At 42.1% G+C, this 21,849-nt stretch overlaps 1 protein-coding gene across 1 annotated transcript in view; it reads left to right on the top strand.

Annotated features, from left to right (window-relative positions):
- The window catches only part of LOC121008056 (potassium voltage-gated channel subfamily H member 8-like), a 777,955-nt gene that overhangs the window by 266,490 nt on the left and 489,616 nt on the right, over positions 1 to 21,849 (top strand). The window contains exon 2 of the mRNA XM_040440333.1: positions 16,783 to 17,016. Coding sequence (XP_040296267.1) covers positions 16,783 to 17,016 — 234 coding nt within the window. The remainder of the gene's footprint in view (positions 1 to 16,782; positions 17,017 to 21,849) is intronic.

Here is a 21,849-nt window from a genome sequence, read left to right as displayed (position 1 = left end):
TTCTGGTGAAAGCGTATAGGGGCGTATTACAGTAAATAAAGAAAAAAAATATTCTCAGTGCATTTCTGCAGTTAAGGCTACTTTCACACTAGCGTTCGGAGCGGATCCGTCTGATGTTTCATCAGACGGATCCGCTCCGATAATGCAGACGTTCGCATCCGTTCAGAACGGATCCGTCTGCATTAAAACTTAGAAAATTTTCTAAGTGTGAAAGTAGCCTGAGCGGATCCGTTCAGACTTTACATTGAAAGTCAATGGGGAACGGATCCGCTTGAAGATTGAGCCACATTGTGTCATCTTCAAGCGGATCCGTCCCCATTGACTTACATTGTAAGTGTGGACGGATCCGCTCGCCTCCGCACGGCCAGGCGGACACCCGAACGCTGCAAGCAGCGTTCAGCTGTCCGCCTGGCCGTGCGGAGGCGAGCGGAGCGGAGGCTGAACGCCGCCAGACTGATGCAGTCTGAGCGGATCCGCATCCATTCAGACTGCATCAGGGCTGGACGGAAGCATTCTGCTCCGCTCGTGAGCCCCTTCAAACGGAGCTCACGAGCGGACAGCAGAACGCTAGTGTGAAAGTAGCCTAATTCTGGTGAAAGCGTATAGGGGCGTATTACAGTAAAAAAAGAAAAATATTTACGCATTTCACTGGTTCACTTATTTGTGACAAAAGAGATCAGTGGCCTATTTCAGTACAGAAAGAAAAATATATACGCACTTCACTGGTGCATTTATTTCCTGCTTCTCAGCAGCCTACCTGCCTAGGAAGTAGTGGTGCAGGGCTTCAAGGAAGTAGTGGCTGTGGCAGTCAGTCAGTGCGGCGGTTATATGTGTTATTTTAAATTTCAGTACAAAAAGAAAAATACATTCTCAGTTCACGTCTGCGGCGGTTATATGTGTTGAAAGTGTTTAGTGGCCTATTTCAGTATGAACAGAAAAATGCATTCTCAGTTCACGTCGGCGGCAGTTATATTTCTTGAAAGCGTTTAGTGGCCTATTTCAGTACAAAAAGAAAAATACATTCTCAGTTCACGTTGGCGGCGGTTATATGTGTTGAAAGCGTTTAGTGGCCTATTTCAGTACAAACAGAAAAATACATTCTAAGTTCACTTTGGCGGTTATATGTGTTGAAAGGATTGCTGGGATGCAGCAGGGTGGCAGCCGTGGGAGATCCAGAGTCAAACGTGCCCGGGGAAGAGCACCTGCTTCGTAGCAACCTACCTACCTGGGAAGTAGCAGGGGTTAACTGAAGTAGCGGCGGAAGCGGTCAGTCAGCGGTTATATGTGGTAAAATCTTTATAGAAGTATTTCAGTCGAAAAACTAAATTTATTCAGCAGTCAGCGTTATATGCGGTTAAATCTCCATGATGTCTCTATGATAAATCTGCAGCGGTGGGGTGCTGTGTGGCTTCTACACACTTTCAAAATAATCCTTCAGCAGAGCGAATAGATGCCGGATGACCGGGACGCTCCATGACCTTCCCAGGAGCTGCTTTCGGGAGAATCGGTTCATTTCTGAGACGTCCGTATAGTGCGGGGGGAATCTAAAGACCCTTTCCATCTCTGTGCTCCGTTATATGTGGTAAAATCTTTATTAAAGTATTTTAGTGGAAAAATAAATTTTATTCAGCGTTCAGCGCTGCACTTATATGCGTTAAAATCTTTTGTGACTTATTTCGGTGAAAAAAAAATTTTTTATTCAGCGGTAAGCGCTGCACTTGTATGCGGTAAAATCTTTTGTGACTTAATCATCTGGTTCAACGTGACGTGGAAACATTGTTACAACAATGTAAGACTGGTAACATGCATTTACAATCAAATTTGACTCTTGAGGAAAAAACGTGCTCTTGATCAGCTATTGGAAGACAAGTCCCTTGTATTCAAGCCTGCGGACAAGGGGGGAGCCTTGGTGGTCTTAGACAAGACATATTATGTTTCTGAAATTTTATGTCAATTAAATGATACCGATACATACTAGATTTTGCGTACCGGATTAAGGAAATGATTCAAACTGTTGTTAATACTGCCAGGGAGAGGGGGGGTCATTGATGCCATGCTGGGCGGCTTTTTGGTTAATCAACATCCTATCACTCCTGTGTTTTACACGTTACCAAAAATACACAAATCTACCACTCATCCACCTGGCCGTCCCATTGTGGCATCAACAGACTCGATCCTCTCACCTTTGGCAGTTTTTCTTGAGAAGGTATTGACACCATTAACTAAGATGTCCCTCTCGTACTTACGTGATACCGAACATTTTTTACAGGAAATGAAATCCTTCAAATTCTACACTGATGATATACTTGTCACCTTTGATGTATGTAACTTGTACACGTCTATAACACATGAAAAAGGTGTAAAAGTAGTACATATGCTTTTAGCATCGAGCCATTATAAACATACAGAAAGAGATTTTTTTTTTTACATTATTGAGGATCGTGCTTGAACAAAATTATTTCCTATTTCAGGATTCCTTCTATCAGCAGTGGCGCGGGACCGGGAATTTTTGGCGTTGTTTTATCGACGACATTTTTTGCGTATGGCGTGGCGACGTTCGATCCCTTCAACAATTCGCATTGCACCTCAATTCTGTCTGGTCTGAGTTGAAGTTTACTTTGCATTTTGATACCCATAAAATTTCATTTTTAGACACCTGGGTCATTAAGGACGAGATAGGGGGTATACACACTGACCTATTCACAAAAAGTACTGACAGGAATAGTTTGCTTGCTTTTACTAGTAACCACCCAGCAGCCACAAAAAAATCTCTCCCCTACTGACAATTCCAAAGGGTTAAATGCATAGTGGGTGATACTGAGACATGCAACTTTAAACTTGATGAGATGACTCATCAAATGAAATTCAGGGAGAGAGGCTATCCTGATCATTTACTGCAGGAACAAAGGAATAAGGTTGAGACTATACAACAAGATAAACCTATGAAACAACCGCGGATTCAACTTGTGGTGAAATATCATCCTTGGATTCAGAGATTGAGGGGAATAGTGAATGAACATTGGCATGCAGTATCTAAATCCTATCCCCAAGTTGTTGAATTTCAACAACCACCTATGATGTGTTTCAAAAGGGCTAATAATATAAGTGACAGGATAGTGCGGGCTGATATTGGCAGTAATAAAGTTGGACTTATACAAAGGGTATTGTCCACTCCCAAAATGGGAACTTTTCCCTGTTTGAACTGTGTGCACTGTTCTAGTGTGATAAGGGGTGCACATTTCACACATCCACAATCAGGTGAAAATATACCAATTAAAGGCTTTTTCACATGTGACAGCCAAATTATTGAAAGTGTACCCTTACCCTGGCGTGGAGGTGATAGAAATAAACTACAGTATTTTTTGCCCTATAAGACGCACCTAGGTTTTGGAGGAGGAAAATAAGAAAAATAATATTTTGAACCAAAAGGTGTGCTTTTGGTGGGTTTTGAACTAATTGTGGTCTGTGGATGGCGCACTGTTATGGGGGATCTGTGGGTGACGCACTGTTATGGGGGATCTGTGGGTGACGGGGGATCTGTGGGTGACACTTATGGGGGATCTGTGGGTGACACTTATGGGGGATCTGTGGGTGACACTTATGGGGGATCTGTGGGTGGCTCTTATTGGGGTCTCTGGATGGCACAGTTATGGGGGGGATCTGTGGATGACACATATATAGAATCTTATGCTATGTGTCATCCACAGATCCCCTCCATAACAGTGTCCCTGTAGTGAATGACTCTCAATACAGGGGGTGGGGGTCGCATCTGCTTTTATAATAACAGCGGGGCCCGTGCAGTGACTGTATTCTACTACACGGGCCCCGCTCACTGTATATTATCGTATCTGTAATAGTTAATTGTTATGTATATAATTGGGTAATCAGCGCCTGTATTACTTACAACTACAAGCGCTCGGTAGCAGAGAGGAGGGAGGAGGCAGGCAGGGAGGACGGGCGCTGGCAGCGTGAGTCACTACGTCTGCTTCATTCATAAAGTGGGCGGCGCAGGCGCGTGACGTGGTGACTCACGCTGCCAGCGCCCGTCCTCCTGGCCTGCCTCCTCCCTCCTCTCTGCTACCGAGCGCTTGTAGTTGTAAGTATACAGGCGCTGATTACCCGATTATATACATAACAATTAACTATTACAGATACGATTATACAGTGAGCGGGGCCCGTGTAGTAGAATACAGTCACTGCACAGGCCCCGCTGTCATTATAAAAGCAGATGTCGGCCCCAGCCCCTTCTCCCTCACAACTGATACACCCGCCGCGCGGCATCGCGACGGGTGTATCATTGAAAATTCTGCAAAATGCAGCATTCGCCCCATAAGACGCACTGCTATTTTCCCCCCACTTTGGGGGGGGGGGGGAAAGTGCGTCTTATAGGGCAAAAAATACGGTATTACTCAAGAGGGAGGCTTATTTGATACACCAAATGTTGGAGCCACGTGGGCTCAACCGTGAATATAATGTACAAAGCTTCCTATGATTGATTACCTCAATTAGTATTATTTCAATAAAAAATATATTTTTTTCATTAAAATATTTTTTTTCTTTTTTTTTTTTTCTTTATAGCGGAACTAAAAAAGAAAAAACAGAACACAATAAGGAAGGAAAAATGAATTTCGCTCTATTTTGTTTACAGCTTATAATATTGCAGCAGTAATGCTTGATTTTGTTGTTTCACTTGTTTTTTCACGTTTGATTTAATTTTGATTTGTGGGTGTGGTCATTTGTGTGATGTCATTTCCCTGTGCTTTGGTAGTCTATTTAAACATGATTCATTTATGGATGTTCACAGTCTGATGAAGGTGTGATAGCACCGAAACGCGTCACTACTAAATGTATATGTGACAATAAAGCAGAAGAATAATCATCTACCGGCATCTCGCCGAAAAGACCGGCGAGTGCCGGTCTTTTCTTCAGTATTTTATTGGGAACGCCATCCCATAGACACGTGCACCGCGATCTCAGCAGCAGTGCCGACATGCAAACACTACAACATACCACAATACATTTGATATGACATTTAGCAACAGTTTAAAGTGCCCACATATAGCACATAGTGAAACACTGCATCAAGATGAATCAGGCGTGGATCAGACAGGATTTCCACACGCCAATGCCTGATGCATCAGACTAGATCATCCATGGTGCCACACCAACAATTTGACAAAAGAGACCGGTATCTTCTGGCTACCTGCCTCAGCTACTTTCCTGATGCTGCAACCCGCCTGATGCCACACATCTGATGCCAAGTGCTCCTTCTTGCACCCACCTTCGGGTACTGGTATTGCCTCCCACCGCCCCACTCTGTTACAGGGTCACTTTGTGGTCTCCTGATGCAGCTGATGCTGCCATCTCCAAACTATGTCACCTTGCCACTCTGTGGCCTCCTCATGCTGCTGCCATATCCACACTATGTCACCTTGCCACTCTGTGGTCTCCTGATGCTGCTGCTGCTTCTGCCATCTCCACATTATGACACCTTGCCACTCTGTGGTCTCCTCATGCTTCTGCCATCTCCACACTATGTCACCTTGCCACTCTGTGGTATCCTGCTGCTGCTGCCATAGCCATACTATGTCACCTTGCCACTCTGTGGCCTCCTGTTGCTGCTGCCATCTTCACACTATGTCACCTTGCCACTCTGTGGTCTCCTGATGCTGCTGCCATCTTCACACTATGTCACCTTGCCACTCTGTGGTATCCTGCTGCTGCTGCCATCTCCACATTATGTAATTTTGCCACTCTGTGGTCTCCTCATGCTGCTGCCATCTCCACACTATGTCACCTTGCCACTCTATGGTATCCTGCTGCTGCTGCCATCCACACTATGTCACCTTGCCACTCTGTGGCATACTGATGCTGCCTCCACCTCCAAACTATGTCACCTTGCCACTCGGTGGTCTCCTCATGCTGCTGCCATCTTCACACTATGTCACTTTGCCACTCTGTGGTCTCCTCATGCTGCTACTATCTCCACACTATGCCACCTTACCACTCTGTGGTATCCTGCTGCTGCTGCCATCTCCACATTATGTCACCTTACCATTCTGTGGTCTCCTCATGCTGCTGCTATCTCCACACTGTCACCTTGCCATTCTGTGGTATCCTGCTGCTGCTGCCATAGCTATACTATGTCACCTTGCCACTCTGTGGTCTCCTCATGCTGCTGCCATCTCCACACTATGTCACCTTGCCACTCTGTGGTATCCTGCTGCTGCTGCCATCTCCACATTGTCACCTTGCCACTCTGTCGTATTCTGCTGCTGCTGCCATCTCCACATTATGTCACCTTGTCACTCTGTGGTCTCTGGATGCTACCGCCACCTCCAAACTATGTCACCTTGCCACTCTGTGGCCTCATCATACTGCTGCCATCTACAGACTCTGTTATTGTGCCACTCTTTCAAAGTGTTTTTTTTGGGGGGTAGAAATGATGGATGACTGAAAAACTTATTTTGCTGTATGGACCGAATGACATCGTGTGAGGTCGCGTGACGTCTGAAAGTGTGAGGAAAATTATATATTATGAAACAAAAAATTATACAAAAAGTACATGAAAACAATGACAACCTCCTGATGCTGCCGCCACCTCCAGACTCTGTCATTGTGCCACTCGGTGGCCTTCTCATACTGCTTCCAACTCCAGACTCTGTCATTTTGCCACTCGGTGGCCTTCTCATGATGCTGCTGCTGCATATGCCACCTTCAGACTCTGTCATTGTGTTTTTATTCAGTAATGTTGATGGGTGACTGCAAAACTTCTTTTGCTGTATGAACGTCGTGCTCATACTGCTGCCAAATCCAGACCCTGTCATTGGGCCACTCTGTAGTCTCCTCATGCTGCTTCCACCTCACCACTATGTCATAGGTCTACTCTGTGGACTTCGCATGCTGTTCCCACCCTCCCCACTTCATGACTGGTCCACTATTTTGCCTTTCAGCCTGGCTGACATCATGATTTATTTGACCTTTCTTCTGATCTGTCAGAAGGAAGTAAAAATGAGACACACAACGAATCCTGTCTGTGTAACAGCTGTAAGGCCTGTATGGTCCCATCAGAATTGGCTTATGATTTGGTAGCCAAAAGCAGGAGTGGGTAGAAAACACAGAAGACATGCAAATATTCCATTCACGTGTCATCTCTGTTTTATATCCACTCCTGTTTTTGTTTTTGGCATTAGCAATACTGATGGATTATTGAGCAAATGCTGACCGAGTGAAGGCGTATGCTCCACAGACAGGATCTGTTTTTTGTGGGTTATTCTTCTGACGGATCAGAGGAAGGGAAAACTAATCAGTGACTCTGTCCGGGGGGCTCTACTTGTATACGCGTTAATAGAACAGGTTCTGATAACATCTATGTGGAACCAGCTGGCGACGGTGTAAAAGGAGTGCGCTTCTTCTTGGCACTAACATAGACCTGTAAGGCTGAGTTCATACTTGAGTTATTTGGTCAGTTTTGGCCCCGTGGCTGTCCTAATAAGTGAAGTGTGCAGTGATTCTAAGAGCGACGCCTGTCATCTGCAAGTCATATGGACTCACAGTATTAATTCACTACCAAAGCAGACTCCCTATGCGTGTTACTGCAAGGCACAGTGTTCTACACCACTATAAAGGCTCTCAGCAGCCAGGAAATAGCAGTTTTTTAACGCGATTTGCTGCGAATAAATTCGTATCGAAGCAAATTTTTCCGAAAAATTTAGCAAACCAGCCGAATCAAATTTTGGAAATCAGCTTATCTCTAATTGTGAGGTGCACATGTAATATAGATAATATTACCCAGAAAATTGTGGTCTTCTATTTTCACTGTATTCATTGATAGATAATGGGGGATATTTATCAAACTGGTGTAAAGTAGAACTGGCTTAGTTGCCCACAGCAACCAATCAGATTCCACCTTTGATTTTCCAAAGGAGCTATAAAAAATTAAAGGTGGAATCTGATTGGTTGCTATGTGCAACTAAGCCAGTTCTACTTTACACCAGATTGGTAAATGACCCCAAATATGTTTACATTTCATAGTGAAGGGACAATGACCACCCAGTTCACTGATTGGAAGGTTCCTGGTAAACACTTTAAGAACAATTTCAAGGAAATTTTGTACCTGGAACTACAGAGTGAACCAGTAGTAGAAGAAATCAATATGTTATGAACTTTTGTCTTCAATGCACTGTATGGTACAGTATCTCTTGTCAATACGCACACTTACATGAAACAATAAAGAACTACTGTATGCCAAACATCACATGATTTTACATTTAAAGCTCCAGTATTTATAAATTAAATACTTTAATTTTACATGTTCAGGTCCAGTCGTGCATAATTTAGAATTTTCCCATCTTTACCACTGTGTAAGACAATTTACATATGACACTATACATCCGTAGAGAGGATGGACTGTATTTCAAGTGGGAACATTTTAAATTCATAATAATGATTTTATGACTACTGTGCGCAGGCTAAATATTTTTGGCATACATCTAAAGAGACAATTAGATTTTATTTTTCAACAATTTTATAATATTTTAAATTTTTTCAAAATACAGTTAGTGTAGTAATAGTTGCGAAATACATCATAAATGGTTGACAAGCAAATATAACTTCAATCAAATGGAGGAAAGTGTCAAATGATGATAATTTAAATAGGTACAACATAATTATTTGAGAATCTTCGTTCTCCCTGAGCTCATGGGTGGAGACTAGCTATGATGTCTCTAATGTACAGCACACAGAGAAAAAAGAGATTCTGCTACTAAACCCTCTCTCACTCAGATTCACTCAGAAACACCATATATAGAGATGTACTGAGCAGTAGTGATGTGAATAAAGCACTTATGGTGAGATATTACACTATTAGCTCCATTGTCTGTGCATGTATCTCTCTCTTACTGTAGCTCATTCCTCTCTAAAGACTTCTATGGACAGCTATAATCTGATCATTCCCTGAGCTGACAGTTTGTCTTGGTCTCTCAAAACAGATTTAGCAAAAAATTCAAAGACAGGCTTTGTTGACATTTCCGTTTTTCACTGACGTGTGCTGGCTGCATTTTCCACGGACAGCAAACGTACCCATTGATTTAAATGTGTCTGTTCACATTTCAGTATGGCTACATTCACGCTAGATCCGTCATGGATTTGCAAAAATGCTTCTGTTACAATAATACTACCGCATGCATCCGTCATGAACGGATCCGGTTGTATTATGTATAGCCATGACGGATCCATCTTGAACACCATTGAAAGTCAATAGGGGATGGATCAGTTTTCTATTGTGCCAGATTTTGTCAGAGAAAACGGATCCGCTCCCATTGATTTACATTGTGTGCAAGGATGGATCCATTTGGCTCTGCTGGGTCAGGCGGACAGCATAACGCTGCAGGCAGCGTTTTGGTGTCCGTCTTCAGAGCGGAATGGTGACTGAACGCAGGCAAACTGATGCATTCTGAGTGGATCATTTTCCATTTAGAATGCATTAGGGCAAAACTGATCCATTTCGGACCGCTTTTGAGAGCCCTGAACGGATCTCACAAATGGAAAGCCAAAACTCTAGTGTAAAAGTAGCCTATTTTTTACTGACCGTGGGTCAGTAAAAAAATCACCGAGACACGCACTACTTTGTTCCGTGATGCGAACCAAGCACGCCCATAGAAGTCTATGGGTCCGTGAAAATCACTGACACAAAGATAGCATCTGTAGTGTGTCCGTTTTTCACTGAAGACTGATGGGAGATTCTTTGGAAATTAATTTTCTGTGGAGTAATGTCAGTAAATTACTAATGACACGCTGATGGTAAAAACGGACACACGGACCAACCACGGATCCTTCATGGACATCTTCACGGATGAAACACATACGCTTTTTTCACTGACGTGTCTCTGACTCAGAAATGTGGATGAGGCCTGAGTGTAAGGATTCATGCACACGACTGTGTCCACATTTCTGTCTAAAAACCACAGATCTGTAAAATACGAATACTGTACATTCCATGTGCTTTCCACATTTTTCCCACTCCCATCAATAAAAATTGCTATTTTCTTCTACAATATAGAAAAGAATAGGATATGTTCCATCATTTGCAGAACAGTCACATTGATCCACAGAAAATATGCGCATAGCCCCATAGAAATGAAGGGGTCACTGCGCTATCCATCAAAAATGTGGATAGCATGCAGATGAAAAATACGTCGTATGCATGAGTTTAACCACTTCCACTTTATGTGGTAATAACTTTGGACCGCTTTTACTTATCCAGGGCATTTCCATTGTACATCATGATAATGGGAAATTTGGGTCAATATGTTTTACCTTTATTTATAAAAAAAATTCCAACGTTAACAAAAATTTTGAAAAATTCACTGTTTTCTAAATTTGAATCTTTCTGCTTTTAAGACAGTTAGTGATACCTCATATAAAATACTCATTAATTAACATTCACCATATGTCTACTTTATGTTGGCATCATTTTGGTAATGTTATTTTATTTTTTTAGGACGTTAGAAGGTTTAGAATTTTAACAGCCATTTTTTTAATTTTTAGGAAAATTTTAAAAATCAACTTTTTTTAGGACCAGTTCAGTTCTGAAGTAATTATGAGGAGTTTACATAACAGAAACCACCCATAAATGACCCCATTTTAGAAACTACACCCCTGAAACTATTCAAAATGATTGTAGAAATGTTGTTAACCCTTTAAGTATTCCACATGAATTAAAGCAAAATACATTTTAAAATATCCCTTTTTTTGCAGATTTTCCATTTTAATAAATTTTTTCCTGTAACACATCAAGGGTTAACAACAAAACAAACCTTAATATTTATTACCCTGATTCTGAAGTTTGCATAAATACCCTATATGTGGTCGTATACCTCTGTATGGGCACACGGTAGGACACAGAAGCAAAGGAGCGCTATATGGTTTTTGGAGGGCAGATTTTGCTGGAATGGTCTTAGGGCGCCATGTTGCATTTGAAGAGACCCTGAGGTATCCCCACAGTGAAAACCCCCAAAAAGTGACTATATTTTGTAAACTGCACTACCCAAGGAATTTTTAAGGGGTGTAGTGAGCACTTGACCCAACAGGCATTTCCTAGAATTTATAATACTTGGCCGTAAAAATGAAAAATTTCGTTTTTTTTCACAAGAAAATGGTGCTTTAGGCCCAAACTTTCTTTTTCACAAATATAACAGGAGAATATCCCCCCACATTTTGCTACCCACTTTCTCCTGAATACAGTAACACCCCAATTGTGGTCGTAAACTGTTATTTTAGGATACACCAGGGCTCAGAAGAGAAGGAGCGGCATCTGGATTTTCTAGCATGGAATTTTCTGTCATGGATTTTAAGAGCGATAACTTTTATATTTTTGTGTTGACTGAGCTGCGTGAGGGCTTATTTTGTACGGGACAAGCTGTAGTTTTTAATGGCACAATTTTGGGGTACATTTGGGTTTCTGGTCGCTTTTTATCTCATTTTTTGGGAGGTGAAGTCACAAAAAATTTATATTTTTTTACACCCTTCACTTGATGGGGTAGATCATGTGATATTTTTATAAATCCGGTCGTTACAGACACAACAATACCAAATATGTCAATTTTGTTTTATTTTTACGTTTTACACAATAAGAACATTTTTAGAAAAAATAATCATGTATTTGTGTTGCAATTTTCTTAGAGCCATATTTTTATTTTATTTTTCTGGCTATGGGCTATGGCTATTTCTATCATTTTGGGGTACATGCGACTTTTTGATCAATTAACATTATGTTTTTTGGGAGGTGGGGTAACTAAAAAATCTATTTTGATGTAAAGGAATTTTTTTTTTACGACATGCAGCTGATTGAGTGTCTGTTTTTTTATTAAAATTTTTTGTATTTTTTAAATTTTTTAAATGGCTTAATTAGGAAATTGTTTTATTTTTTTATTTTTTATTTTACACTTTGTGTCCCCCATAAGGTCATACAAGACCTCTGGGGGACATTTAACTTCACTTTTTTTTTACTATTGATTTCTCCTGTAACTGGGGCTGACATATTAGTCCCAGATACAGGGGAAATACACCACCCTAGAGAGTCTGTACAGCATAATACTGGTCTGTACAACTTCAGTGCAGGGCTGAACGTGGTCTATGAAAGACCCAGCAGCTGCTGTACTCCCCTGGCCCTGGCGGTCACATGACCACCGGGCCGGGACAGTAAGCTGCACGTCACTTCCTCAGCTGTATACACAGCGCTCGTTCAGTGCTGTGTATACAGCGATCTAGAAGGCAGGGACACACAGGAACGGCCCCTGCATTCTCTCTGGGGTGCCCTGCTGTAACTGACAGTGGGCCCCTGGCACAGTAGCGGCACAATTAGCACCATCTCTAAAAGATCATTCCAAAACGTCCATTCAAAGATATACACGATCGCCCGATAGTCAATGGGCGTCGGGAAGAGGTTAAGTGGGTAGGGGCGGAGAAGCAGCTGATAAGTGGAAAAAGAGATATTTTTCTCAATATGTTGCAGTTTCTTATGTACTTTCTTTCTGTGCTATTGATTAATGCAAAGTCTGTTGAAAGGTTAGTGACCATTCAATCTATATTTGTGAAAGGGAATAAAAGTGGCCAAGAGTCATGTGGAATACATTTTCTTATTGCTCCTGTGCATCTGAAATAAAAAAAATGCAGATACATTGAAAATACATTTGATTAAAGGGAACCTGTCACCTCCCAAAACCATCCCAAGCCGCCAGCAGTACCTGCGTGTAGCAAGCAGCGTGTTTCTGATGATGTCTTTCTTCCTGAAGGCAGATGCAGCAAAAGTACTGAAAACTTTGTATTTTCCACACATGCTTGAAGTCAAGGAGGCAGTGGCCTTCTTGACTTCAAGTCACAGTAACCACGCCCCCTTCCCTGTCCCTTTTCTGTGACTGACAGCCGGCTGTGCGGCAAAGGAAGCCGAACTCTCGTGCATAAGCTCTGTCAGTCACAGCGAAGGGGCAGGGAAGGGGGCGTGGTTACCGTGACTTGAAGCAAGGAGGCCGCTGCCTCCTTGACTTTAATCAAGTGTGGAGAAGCGCGCCGGGCAGGGGATAAAACAACGTTTTCAGTACTTTTGCTGCATCTGCCTTCAGGAAGAAAGGCATCATCATAAACGCTGCTGGCTAGGCGCAGGTACTGCTGGCGGCTTGGGATGGTTTTGGGAGGTGACAGGTTCCCTTTAAAAACATGGTGCTATTATGTGTCTACCACTGGTATTCAGACTTGTATTGGTTGCAAATGCGTACATAAATAGAGGAAGATTTATCAAAGACCAGCGTTTTACGCCATTCCTTGAAGTCTCCAAGGCAGGATACCCCTAATTTATGGCAAGGCATGCCTCATCATAAATTAGGCACATCCTGCTGCTGTGTGCCAGAATGAAATCTACAACAACTATCTTCATTTGTACATGAAAACTGGTGCAAATGAATAGAAATGTGGTAAACTTACTTGCTACGCCCCTTTTCAGAAATTGGAGAGGGCGGCACAGAAACGCCAATTGTGACAAAAAAATGTACGCAAAAAAAGTGGTGCAAGGAGATGATAAAGCTCCCCCATAGTCGATAAGACTGTGGCATTTATGTGAGTCCTCTTCAAGGTTTATCTGCATGCTGTATTACTTGTTGTGATGGTGCAGTCATGGGTAGACTGGCCTAGACCTTACAGGGAAATTTTTTGGTGGGCCAATGCCCAAGAGGCCACCCGATCCTTCCTCTTGGCCACCAGCCAGATACATAAAGATCTGATGCTCTCAGCATTAATCACCGCGCAACAATGATTTTGCTACTGAGAGAAAAACATGTGATATAATGAATCTAAAATGAGCGCACTGATTCCAAATATGAACTCGGAATTTGCCTGACACGTCTAGATTTTAAGTTATACATGCAAAGCCTATTCAGTTATAATATTAATGCATTATATTGGAAATATTCCAATGGACATGTCCAGACCTGTTCAGACGCACTCAGGCTGATGTCAGCAGTAAGTATATAAGGCAAGCTGGACAAATTTTGATAAAGTGATCTGTTATAGTGCTATCAGTTTTTAAACTTAAGATGGATAAAAGCAAATTTGCTACAGATCCAGACAATTTCTGCTAAATATGTGGCAAATACACTACTTATGATCAGCGCAAGAATCTGACAAAGCGGGTGATTCTTGATTACAAGTATTACTTTGACTTTAAAATTGGAGATCAAGATAAAAGTTTGTTGCACTGTGTGTTACTCTGGGCTAACGCAGTGGTTGAATGGTAAAAGGAAAGGAATGGCTTTTGCAGTGCCTATGCTTTGGCGTGAGCAGAAAAATCACGATTCAGACTGTTACTTTTGCATGACTAAAATCTCTGGATATTCAAAGAGAAACAAGTCACAAATTGTGTATCCTGACTGTGAGTCAGCTCTTAAACCAGTACCACACGATGTAGAGAATCCAGTGCCTGCCCCTCCCACAGCAGGAACGGCAATTGAAACTAGTGCAGAACTTACGAGCTGCAAACTATGCTTAATTAGAAGACAACATGCTTACAGCATATGAATAACTTGGCTGCCGAATGTCATTGAAAGTGCTTTTCTTACATTCCTATCTTGACTTTTTCCCACCCAATTTGGGACACGTAAGTGACGAACATGGAGAACGGTTCCATAAAAATATTTCTATAATTGAGAACAGGTATCAGGGCCGCTGAAATCCCAACATGATGGGAGACTACTGCTGTTTTTTTCAACGGGAAAATATGACCGTTCACAAACGCAAGAGCAGATGCCTGAAGCACTTTTAACAGTACTGGGCCTTGCTCAAGTAAGACTTTAAAACTGAAAAATTACACTTTTTGAAATTTTGTTATTCCATTACATTTTTATACACTGTTTACTACGCAAACTTTGATGTAGATCAGGTAATTGTTGCAGTAAAACTCTTTAAATTATTCAATGCTTTCCAAGTGCTTAATTCATTTAGGCATACTTATGCATAGCAAAATTTTGTGACGTGACGTGTTACAACAATTCTGATTTCGGATTTGTAATCCGCACACTCGATTTAGTACAGGACAAGTGGTTTTTGCCCAGTAGCAGACAAAAAGTTTTTTTTTGTTTCGTGGTGATTATTAGGCCGCAAGTGCCCTCCTAAATTCAACTGTATTGCCATCCTCAGGACGATGATACAGTTCCATACTGTGGCGCAAGCAGCAGTATTTTGTGCTGCACTGAGGTATTTAGTTCTGCTGAGGAAGTACTTTGTGCTGCACTGAGGTATTTGGTTCTGCTGTGGCAGTATTTTGAGATGCAATGTGGTATTTGGTTCTTCTTGAGTGATATTATGTTCTGCACTACGGTATTGCTAGCCACATCTACTTTTGTTGTCCCACCTTCTGTCAATTAGGACCCACCTACGACATGGGGCCATTTTTTTTCAGGGCCACTTTATGTTCCCAGTCTGCCCCTGGGTGCAGTGTAATTACACCGTCCTCTCCCTTTCAATTGAGAAGAAGGTGTAATTACAACTACAAGGGAAGACCATGTGCAGGTAAATTTTTAACAAAATCCAGAGCTCACATGACTGCCTCAGTATCTTCAAGCAGCTCATTGTTGGCGGTGCCAGAAATTAGCATCAATATCTTGACACTGCACAACCCGTTTAAGAGTAACAGATAAAACTAAAACAGTAGTGTTAAATTACACAAAAACACGAATAATACAACATTAATAGCATCTGTAATACTGTGTATAGATCTTAAAGGGATTGTCCCACAAAAAATATTCTGCAGTTTTCAAACTAGCATCTGCAACTGAATACTTTTGTATTTATATGTAATAAAATTTTTTGCATATCAATTGTTACTCAATAAAATGTGTCTGTATAGCGCCACCTTTTTTTATTTCTTTGTCCAGCTCACTGAGAAGGCCGCATATGGTCAGTTTCATCCTTCAGCTGCCTCCTGAGCTGTGATAGGGTGACCGCAGACTGCAACAGAAAGGACACTCCCCTTGAGCTGTCAGCTTGATATAAATCTAGCAGAGCAATGAATGGGGAGATCTCTGGATCCATGTGAGGTACAGGGCTGGTTCTAGCTTTGCTAGAAAGAGATTGCCATGTCCTATATTATGTCTGATTTTCATTTTTTACATTAGTCATGGGCTAACCCCCTTTAAAAAAATTGGAGGATTGTTCAGTGATTCATCTTCTTGATGAGATATTATAAACATTTTATATACACAGATGTCATTGTCTTGCATTGCTTGTAGGTTGAAAATGGATTAAAGGGAACCTGTCACCAGGATTTTGGGTATAGAGCTGAGGACATGGGTTGCTAGATGGCTGCTAGCACATCCACAATATCCAGTCCCCATAGCTCTGTGTGCTTTTATTGTGTAAAAAACCCGATTTCATACATATGCAAATTAACCTCAGATGAGTCCTGTCCCTGACTCTTCTCACATACAGGACTCATCTCAGGTTAATTTGCATATGTATCAAATCTGGTTTTTTACACAATAAAAGCACACAGAGCTATGGGGACTGGGTATTGCGGATGTGCTAGCAGCCATCTAGCAACCCATGTCCTCAGCTCTATACCCAAAATCCTGGTGACGGGTTCCCTTTAATACATGTTCCAATGGTTACTACTCTGATAGTGATAGAGAAGTTTGCTATCTGAACAATTTTTGAAAAGTTTGTAATTGAATATAGAAGTGACCTCTGAAAACCCTTGCTAACAGATTTTCATGTTTTTTTATTTATTTTTTTCAGACAGCAATTTTGTCTTGGGAAACGCTCAGGTGCAGAACTTGTTCCCTATAGTTTATTGCTCAGATGGATTCTGTGACTTGACTGGATTTGCCCGGGCTGAAGTAATGCAGAAGAGTTGTGCCTGTAAGTTTCTCTATGGCCAGGAAACCAGTGAGCAACTCAAGGTGCAGATTCAGAAAGCTCTGGACGAGAAAAGGGAGTTTAAGACAGAAATCCTTCTCTATAGGAAGACTGGTAAGTATCCATATGCTTACCATATCCCCTCTGGAAGATATGCACTGCTTTGCCTGTAGGCATCCCTTCTTTTGACCAATGGATTGTGAATGTGTATTTCACAAGAATGCACAGTCTTTTACTTGACTACATTATTTTGTGATGAAAAGATGAATTTCGGGTCAGGAAAACTATATTAGATGTCTAATATTAGACTGCTTCATGATACAGTAGGGAAAAAAACTATGCTGTACTTCTCTGAGATGTACTAGATGCGGGAAAATATTCCAGTATATCAAAATATATTTTCCAGTATGTCCATGGAACAACACTAAAAATAACCCAAACCCAACTTACGTCTTCATATTTTTCCATCTCAGATATTCATTACCTAGCATAGTACCTGAACTCCATAGTTGTCCATTCTGGTTGCTGTCTTAGAGTTTCTATCATGTAGAAATTAAATACCTTCATGTAACCTTCCACTTACAGGGGTTAGGCACTTTATTCTAATGTATTCGTACTAATTTAGTGTTATTAGGACTTTTCATTGTCCCCTGCTGTTCAGCGCCAACCCCTGTGTCATACAGCCCATGTAAATATAGCTATCCCGAGTAAAGCTGGCCATACACATTGGTCTTTTGTTGGCTGAACCCACTGAAAATGGTGGGTTCAGCCGACACATTAATGTGTGTTGGGAGCTCCCAACCCTGTCGGAGGAGACAAAGATCGGACTAAATTAATATTTTCACCCCATCCTTTTGTTCTTTTGGAAGATAAGTTACTTTTTGGTCCTCCTGTCTCCATTTTCCCCATAGAATACACATACATGTTCAGCCGAGCCAAAGGTAAATGTGCATAGGGAAGCCGGGAGGGAGTCAGGAGAGATAGCTGTCTGCCAAACGATGATTTGGCCAACAGTTATTCAATGTGTATGGGCAGCTTTACGCTGCACATGGCATGGACAACTAGTGTATGTGCAGAGCCTGTATAATGTTGCCCTACTGAGGCACTGATAAACATATCTGGTCACGGGCCCTTCCATCAGTGATCATGTCGGCAATGGATTTCTATGTATGCACAGGACTGTAGAACAGAAGGGACTGGCACTGCTCAGTGGAAAACAGCAATATACAGTAGATGCCATAATTCCAACAAATTTGTAAAAGTTACCCCCTTTATGTTACTTAGGCTATTTTCACACTTGCGGCAGTGTGATCCGGCGGGCAGTTCCGTCGTCAGAACTGCCCGCCGGATCCTCCGATCTGGATGTGACTGAAAGCATTTGTGAGACGCATCCGAATGCAGATCCGTCTCACAAATGCATTGCAAGAACGGATCCGTCTCTCCGCTTGTCATGCAGACAGACGGATCCTTCTTGTATCTATTTTCGCATCTTTACCAGTCTGCGCATGCGCAGACCCGAAGGACGGATCCGGCATTCCGGTATTTTGAATGCCGGATCCGGCACTAATACATTCCTATGGGGAAAAATGCCGGCATTCAGGCAAGTCTTCAGTTTTTTTCGCCGGAGATAAAACCGTAGCATGCAATGGTTTTATGTTTTGCCTGATCAATCAAAATGACTGAACTGAAGACATCCTGATGCATCCTGAACTGATTACTCTCCATTCAGAATGCATGGGGATATGCCTGATCAGTTCTTTTCCGGTATAGAGCCCCTAGGACAGAACTCTATGCCGGAAAAGAAAAACGCTAGTGTGAAAGTACCCTTAAAGTTTTGACCCAGTTATTTCAAGTCTGGTACATAGAAGTATCTTCTATATACATAATGTCTGCACTCTGCAAGAATACACAATTAAGGTAAATGTAGAACATGTGTCATTTGAAAACTATGTGTAATTGTGTATAGTATGGCTGGAAACGGCTTCTAATACATAACATACCTATTTAGTATGACACCAGAGGCTTCTATGGAACCATAGTGTATCACTTTTAATCTCCAATTTTATAGATATTTACAACCTTTGAGTTGTAAAGGATGACCTATGAGTTTTAAATGTTGGCCATGATACAGCACTAAAGATGAGCAAACTTCTTAAAATTAATTTGGGTCCAATTCTAATAAATACACTCTAAAGAATTATTAGGAACACCTGTTCTATTTCTCATTAATGCAATTATCTAGTCAACCAATCACATGGCAGTTGCTTCAATGCATTTAGGGGTGTGGTTCTGGTCAAGACAATCTCCTGAACTCCAAACTGAATGTCAGAATGGGAAAGAAAGGCGATTTAAGCAATTTTGAGCGTGGCATGGTTGTTGGTGCCAGGCTGGGCCGGTCTGAGTATTTCACAATCTGCTCAGTTACTGGGATTTTCACGCATAACCATTTCTAGGGTTTACAAAGAATGGTGTGAAAAGGGAAAAACATCCAGTATGCGGCAGTCCTGTGGGCAAAAATGCCTTGTGGATGCTAGAGGTCAGAGGAGAATGGGCCAACTGATTCAAGCTGATAGAAGAGCAACGTTGACTGAAATAACCACTCGTTACAACCGAGGTATGCAGCAAAGCATTTGTGAAGCCACAACACGCACAACCTTGAGGCGGATGGGCTACAACCGCAGAAGACCCCACCGGGTACCACTCATCTCCACTACAAATAGGAAAAAGAGGCTACAATTTGCACAAGCTCACCAAAATTGGACTGTTGAAGACTGGAAAAATGTTGCCTGGTCTGATGAGTCTCGATTTCTGTTGAGACATTCAAATGGTAGAGTCTGAATTTGGCGCAAACAGAATGAGAACATGTATCCATCCTCTGATGGCTACTTCCAGCAGGATAATGCACCATGTCACAAAGCTCGAATCATTTCAAATTGGTTTCTTGAACATGACAATGAGTTCACTGTACTAAAATGGCCCCCACATTCACCAGATCTCAACCCAATAGAGCATCTTTGGGATGTGGTGGAACGGGAGCTTCATGCCCTGGATGTGCATCCCTCAAATCTCCATCAACTGTAAGATGCTATCCTATCAATATGGGCCAACATTTCTAAAGAATGCTATCAGCACCTTGTTGAATCAATGCCACGTAGAATTAAGGCAGTTCTGAAGGCAAAAGGGGGTCCAACACCGTATTAGTATGGTGTTCCTAATAATTCTTTAGGTGAGTGTATAATGATGTTAGAAAATTATATGGGGGTCTAAATTGAATCTACCGGAATCAAAAGTGCTCCAATTGGCCTAAAAATTGGCGCTTGACACTCTAAGGTCTTCCAGGACTGATATTTGTTCTCTCTTGTCTCTCTCTCTCTCTTTCTCAGCACTCTAACTGGCCCTATCCTGTCCCTAATGATAAAACCTGATTTTCTACCTAGTAATTCAATCTAACTAATTATATATTTTTCACAATTTCTAAACTGTTCCTGCAAAACCCTAAAATGACTGGCCTATGTGTGTGATCGCTTTGTCTGTCACATCGGTGGTTGAGCTTACAATGGCTCTGTGCTTCAGAGCTAGCATACAGCCTGATAGACCAGCCAATATCCTCCCTCCTTTCTCTGAAGTTCAGGACAAACTTGATTATTTTACCATCAATTTGCATATCTCTGTTCCTGCACCCATAGGCTTTTTGTGTAATATTTCATATAAATCTGACAGAAAAAAAGTCTCCATCAGGTGCTGTATTATTGAGGTATTCTCCCGGGTGGGATACAGAGGCGGCACCTACCAGTGTGCACCACAGCCTTTGTGCCTCCATGCACATTGTCTATATTGTACGCAGCTCTGCTTGAGGTCTAACTGAAATGCAAATTTGGACGCTAAAGCACCTTTACTGAATGTCCGTGGCACAGTGTAGAGTGGGGGCAATTGGTTCAGTCTCCCTAGAACATCAATTTAATGAATGGCATTGTGACAAGCCAACAAGATCAAGCAACCAACCTTAGCTCCATAATAAGTGTTTCTTCAGGTCTAGCAGATGTAATACTGTATGCATAGTTACTGACTGCGCTGCTTCGAGCTGGATTTAGTTCACGCTGTGCTTTGATGCTCGATATCACACAAACTGGCAGCAAGCATTAGCAAAGCTTCCAATTCCTCTTCCAGTGTCTGCAGTTCAGTGAATCGTTCCCTCAGCGGTTTCAGGCTTGGCTGTTTGTACATATTAGTCATTATACACAGATGGGATGTCCTTTAGGGTCAAATATCTTTTTCAGTTTCCCAATATTTGAGATTTGTGTTTATATTTGTCATGTCAGATAGAGAAGGATTGTGTATACACTGGATTGCCTGTTTTCTATAGCGTTATCATCATGTGCAGAAATGACAGTATGTACACATGAAGCCCTATGGCGTTATATATCATGCTCACCCTCCAGGTTTTCTATATATTCAATGTATTTATTTTTTGTAAGTGCTTAGATGTCGCCTCTGTTTCAGTCTAAGCCTCGCTTCTGTTTCTGTCTCGGACTCGCTTCTGTTTCAGTCTAAGCCTCGCTTCTGTTTCAGTCTAAGCCTCGCTTCTGTTTCTGTCTCGGTCTCACCTCTGTTTCTGTCTCGGCCTCGCCTCTGTTTCTGTCTCGGCCTCGCTTCTGTTTCTGTCTCGGCCTCGCCTCTGTTTCTGTCTCGGCCTCGCCTCTGTTTCTGTCTCGGCCTCGCCTCTGTTTCTGTCTCGGCCTCGCCTCTGTTTCTGTCTCGGCCTCTGTTTCTGTCTCGGCCTCGCCTCTGTTTCTGTTTCTGTCTCGGCCTCGCCTCTGTTTCTGTCTCGGCCTCGCCTCTGTTTCTGTCTCGGCCTCGCCTCTGTTTCTGTCTCGGCCTCTGTTTCTGTCTCGGCCTCGCCTCTGTTTCTGTCTCGGCCTCTGTTTCTGTCTCGGCCTCGCCTCTGTT

The sequence above is a fragment of the Bufo bufo genome, chromosome 7 (assembly GCF_905171765.1).
Source record: "Bufo bufo chromosome 7, aBufBuf1.1, whole genome shotgun sequence".
In the NCBI taxonomy this organism is placed as follows: domain Eukaryota; kingdom Metazoa; phylum Chordata; class Amphibia; order Anura; family Bufonidae; genus Bufo; species Bufo bufo.
The sequence above is the reverse complement of the archived record's forward strand: the minus strand, read 5'-3'. Positions and strand labels throughout refer to the sequence as shown.